The 5,860-nt window shown below is 43.1% G+C and overlaps 1 protein-coding gene across 1 annotated transcript; it reads left to right on the top strand.

Annotated features, from left to right (window-relative positions):
- On the top strand, positions 3,426–5,136 carry LOC109712814 (cytochrome P450 78A1-like; the record flags this gene model as incomplete). The annotated part of the gene is given in 3 exon segments (XM_020236582.1): positions 3,426–3,972; positions 4,330–4,564; positions 4,566–5,136. Coding segments are annotated over 3 exon segments (1,167 nt in total), but the record flags the coding sequence as incomplete, so codon positions are not given.

Genomic DNA, 5,860 nt, shown 5'->3' on the forward strand with positions numbered 1-5,860 from the left:
TTACTTTTCAGTAAATACGATTTGCCTTTGTGGCTCTGTCGTACTCACTAGAAAACCTTGATTGTAGTTTCTCTCATCTTTGAACTATCGGTGGGTAGCTACGACCTTGAGCAAAATGAAATTAAAGAAAATCATCATAGAGTAATCCTATAATACATTTTTTAACGTTGGATCTTAGCATCTGATTTACATTATATCATACTAATTAAATCGTTATCAAATCTGAATTATAGAATCAAATTTTAAAAGACTTAAATAAGTAGCTATACAGATAATTAATTAGATATTTGGAGGAATGTTTGGTTAGTTAACTACAATTAAACCTGGCGTTAGATTTCCGCAAGCAAAGGGACACATTGCTCTCTCAAATGAACTCTGCAGGAAAGCTACTTTTGCTCTCATTTTGTATACTACTACAACTTTACAATATTATTCAACATTAAAACAAAAGAATAATTGAAAATTAAGAGAAAAGAAACTTCGTCATCTATCTCCTTTTGGTTTCATGACTACCAACAACACTCACTCATCATCGTCTTCCTGCAGTTAATTATAAATCCCAAATGAACAAATTACACTAAATTAATGCTAACTTCTGAAATAGTAAACAGGAATTAAGAGAGAGAAGTAAAGAGAGAATTTGAACTCAAAATTATCCTTTTGATTTTTAGTTGTTTTACAGAATGAAAATCCACAAACTATGAAATATCATTCATTCTTAAAAGTTATCAAAATTTAAGTTACAAAGTGATCAATGTAAAATCACTATGAAAACTTTATTTCATGTTATGTGTATATATATTAATTTGAGCATTAATTCAAATCCTGCTGCTTGACAACTATGGTTGCCTATAATTCACAATTTACTTCCAACTCCTGAATAATTATGTCAAATATTCAGTAGAATTAATCAACAACCCAAAAGTAGGAAAACGAAAGATAAAAAAACAATCCTTCATTACATAATAGTCCAAGCAAAATTGTAATAAATTTACTACAAATAAGGAAAACCATATGTTATAGAACTATGATATAAAATATACAAATTCAATAGGAAAAAAGTTAACACAAATGTGCATCAATAAATTATAAGATAGACCGACCGTCCCTAGCGCAAGTGGCAAAGGGCTTGGTGGTTGGTACCTAGCTAAGTTTTCTAGAGCTTGTTTCGTTGCTATCAAAGAAAAATAAATAAAATCCTGGTAAGATCAAATGTATCTTTCTACACAGTAAATAAAAGCAAATCCGGCACCATTAATGCATGCACTAACCAAATAGGTGCCTTAAATTGATAACACCCATAAATGAGGCTTGGAATTCGAATCACTTAGCATAGACTAATGATTTTTGAAGCAAATGCAATGAGGTTTGCAGAAACATTTTAATCACCATAATCTAGGAGAAAGGTTTTCCTAACACAATTATTTCATATAAAATTTACAACATCAGATTAAATATCTAAATATTACTAAAAAAGTACAAATAAGATAAAAAAAACTAAGGCATCATTTGAGTGTTCAATTACCATTTTAATCTTGTTGGATTATTCTCTATCTAATTTCTCGTTTGGCACAATATGATAATTGGTTTCAAAATCAATCCCATATATATAGTGCAACTGTTAAAATTAATAAAGATTTTATTATATAATTTGGGAGTTTATCTAGCCAAATTTTATATATAATATATATATATATTCAGATTACCAAAGATTAAGTACAATGTACTAACGGATAGATAATAAACAACTCTTCAATTTAACAATATTTATTTTAAAACAACGTAACACTCAATCACATCGTCAAACAGAGATTATTAAATCTGCAAGTGGAAAGATATATAAGAATGAAAAGAGTGAATCACAAGGGTAGATACATAATACCAAGTCATATATATACAGAAACCTGTTATTTGTATTTATTAAACATGAAGGAAACTATATAGACCCCACACATCAAAATACATGTTACAAATATTAAAAAAATAAGTAACATGCAATTATTTTGATAGATGAAAAAGTAATAGAATAATACAAAAATAAAAGTTACGAAAAAGATCATCAACGTAAGCGTAAGTTGTAAAGTAAGCGGAGGTAAACCGAATCAGCATGTCGGTGCACTGACCCCACCAGCGTGTGGCACGTACCCGAAAATTCGACCGAGAACAAGTCACGCAGTCACCACCTTCGGCCTCCACCGCAAAAATATTGAGTCAATTCATCCGTGATTTTAAAATTAATAATACCCCCTACTTGTTTAATAAAAACCACCAATTATCGTACTCCATATGTTCTGATGGCCCTCGCTTACCACCATTTTTCTTAATAATTTCATAAATAATAATAACAAACTATACAATTAATATAATAAAATCGTATGTAAATAAAAAAAATTTATTTTATTAAATACACGAATAATTAATAATGAGAGAATTAATAATTAGTGGCGCAGTCAAGAGAAGTGACAGAAGCAATTTCCACCGCGTGAAACATCAGATGCTCGCCTTTGGCTATTGCCGAACAAGCGCAGATTGGCCTTTTTTCCTTTTTTTTTTTCTTCTGTTTTTTTGTTTTCTTTTTTTTTTTTTTTTTTTTTTTTTTTTTTGTTTTTTCTTTTTTTTCCCTCTCCCTTATAACATCGCCGTGTATATAAATATATGTCTCTAATTCCCTCCTATAAACCCCCCCCAATGCCCTTTCAAACTCCTCACACAGTCGCATCCCGCTCGCCTTGTGCTCTCTCAAGAACAAGCCCTTCTCTTCTCTTCTGATCGATTCTCTCCATTAATTAGATAGAATAGGTAAAGAAAGCTCTAAGGAGAGAGTTGCAATAGCCTCTGTTGTAGCGGTACTGCTAGCTGATACTACTAGCTACTTTTGGCTATAGTACTACAACATGGCCGTGGTGATGAGCCTCGTGCGACAGATTCAGCTGGTTGCTACGCCGCTCCCGCTTTCTCGGCGCAGCGACGCGCTGCTTGCTGCGACCCGGCGGGCTGCGCCGTCGTAACGGCGGTGGCCGCCGCGCGGCACTGTCCGCGCTGCTCAGCAGTGCGCCTGTCTCCGGCGGGGCCCCCACGCGTGCTAACACAACCGGAGTGGAGCCGAAGGGCGCCGTCCAATCCGGGCCCGCGCGGGGCTCTCTCGTGTGCCGGTACAGCATCTCGCGCTCCTCTCCAAGCCCGCGGCTCCCAACCCGCGCCGTCGGCGCGCATGCCTGCGCCTCCCTCCACAGCAGCCTCATCTGCCTTCTCCGTCGCGGCCACCACGGCCGCGGTGGTCTCGTCGGCGCGGCGCTCGCCGCCCCGCGAGTCCTCACCACCCGTCGTTCGCGACGACCGCCCCCGGGTGAAGCGCTGGCCGCGAGCCTCCATTTTGTGCCCGCGCCCATCCGGCTTCGCGCCCAAGACGCGCCTACTGCGTGCCGCAAGTGACGCCGTCAAGTCTGACCGCGGACCATCCGCGCATCGGGTCGACCCACCTCTTCGCCCCGCGCCGCGTCGCCGCCCACGAGCCGGGCCGCCAGTCGGACTGCGCCGCCATGCTGGCCGCCGTGTCCGCCGAGCAGTCCCGCTCGGGGTCCCTTGTCCTCCGTCCCCACCTCCAGGGCGCCGCGCTCAACAACATCATGGGCAGCGTCTTCGGCAAGCACTACGACCTCCCCCGCCGCGACCCCGAGGCCGAGCGCCTCAGGAGCATGGTGCACGAGGGCTTCGAGCTCCTCGGCGCCTTCAACTGGTCCGACCACCTCCCCTGGCTCGCCCACCTCTACGACCCCGCCCGCGTCAACCAGCGCTGCTCCGCCCTCGTCCCGCGCGTCTGCCACCTCGTCCGCGCCATCATCCCCGACCACCACAACTCCTCTGCCTCGCCCCCGCAGCTCGGCGACACTGCCGACTTCGTCGACGTGCTCCTCTCCCTCCAGGGTGACGAGAAGCTCGAAGAGGACGACATGATCGCGGTTCTCTGGGTACGTACGTGCCACATCGATCGCACGGGCATGCATGCGAGTGGTCGCTCCATCTTTTATATATATCCTCATCCCGCCACCCTCATTTGGCTGCGGTGATATATATTAAACAACAAAAACTATATACGCGTAATAATATATAATAATATTTTATATTTTATAGTATAGTTAATTAATTACGCCTTCGTACGTTGGGATTGGTCTTTTCGAACCAAAAATAAAAAAAGAACGTGAAAAGCATTATATAAATGTATGATGTCCCGTAAACGTTCTTTATTTTTGTTTTATTCGGGCTCTTTCTGTAAGAATTAAATAATTTATTAATTAATTGTTTTGGCGGAAATAATACGTGACGTGGCAGGAAATGATGACACGACGGCGCTGCTGACGGAGTGGGCCATGGCGGAGCTGGTGCTCCACCCGGAGGTCCAATCGAAGCTCCGCTGCGAGATCGACGCCGTGGTGGGGCCCGGGCGCCACGTCACCGATACCGACGTGGCGCGCATGCCCTACCTGCAGGCCGGGGTGAAGGAGACCCTCCGGGCCCACCCCCCGGGCCCGCTCCTCTCCTGGGCCCGGCCCTCCACGGCGGACGTGCGCCGGGAACGGCATGGTGGTCCCCGCGGGCACCACGGCCATGGTTAACATGTGGGCCATCACCCAAGACCCGGCGGTGTGGGCCCGCCCTGAGGAGTTCTCCCCTGAGCGGTTCGTGGAGTCCAAGGGCGGCGCCGACGTGGACGTGCGCGGCGGGGACCTGCGCCTCGCGCCCTTCGGGGCGGGCCGCCGCGTGTGCCCCGGCAAGAACCTCGGGATCGTCACCGTGGGCCTCTGGGTCGCCAGGCTAGTCCGCCACTTCGAGTGGGCCCCCGCCGACGCCGCCCCTGTCAACCTGTCCGAGGTGCTCAAGCTCTCCCTCGAGATGAAGAACCCGCTCACCGCCGTCGCAGTCCCCAAAAACACCACTGTTGAGGGCTTCTGAATCGCTGGCAATCAATATCGGCCACCACCGACCGCAATATCAATAAACTATTACTAGCCAGTAATAATAAAGGTACTAGGTGATACAGTAAGTCGAGTTCCAATTTTGGAAATGCTAAGTTTGGAGCTCCTGTTCGTTTTGGCTTGTTTGTTTTATTTGTTATCGCGTCTTATGTTTCAATTAAATATTTAGTCGGTGTTCTGTGTTTTATTGTCTATGTTATGTTTGTGTTTAGTCGGTGTTCTGTGTTTTATTACATATAGTATTCCTTCAAATCTTGAAGATGTCATACTCTCTTTAGATCGACCCAGAGACGGTCTTCCAAACTTGCGACACCTTTTGATGCTGTTACTTGCCTCACCGATAAGAGATGGCAACAATATTAATAAATTTAATAAAATATTTAATTTAATAAACTATAGATTAATTTAAAAAATTAAAAGTTGAAGAAGTGCCAACTCAAAAAAATAGACCAATTTGCATAAAAAATTCATTAGTTTTGAGCTTTTGCAAAAATAGGACGTCTTTTTGGATTTTACATATTCATGTTGAATTTTCAAAAAACTGACCAAAATATCTTTATTTTTTTTTCTCTCATTCTTTTTTTCTTCTTTCTCTCTGAAGAGGGCGGACACCTCTGTCCTGCGCACTCTCTCTCCGCCTTCCTCGCCTCCAACCCCGCCGAGGCCGCACCACGACCCTTTTTTTTTTCTCTCCAACCCTTCTTCACTGCCTCCCCGATTCTGTACAACAGTAAAGAGAGCAACNAAATTAATAAAGATTTTATTTTATAATTTGGGAGTTTATCTAGCCACCAAATTTTATATATATATATATATATATTCAATCAAAGATTAAGTAGAATGTACTAACGGTAGAAATAAACATTTCAAATTTCAACAATATTTAT

The sequence above is a fragment of the Ananas comosus genome, linkage group 7 (assembly GCF_001540865.1).
Source record: "Ananas comosus cultivar F153 linkage group 7, ASM154086v1, whole genome shotgun sequence".
Classification (NCBI taxonomy): domain Eukaryota; kingdom Viridiplantae; phylum Streptophyta; class Magnoliopsida; order Poales; family Bromeliaceae; genus Ananas; species Ananas comosus.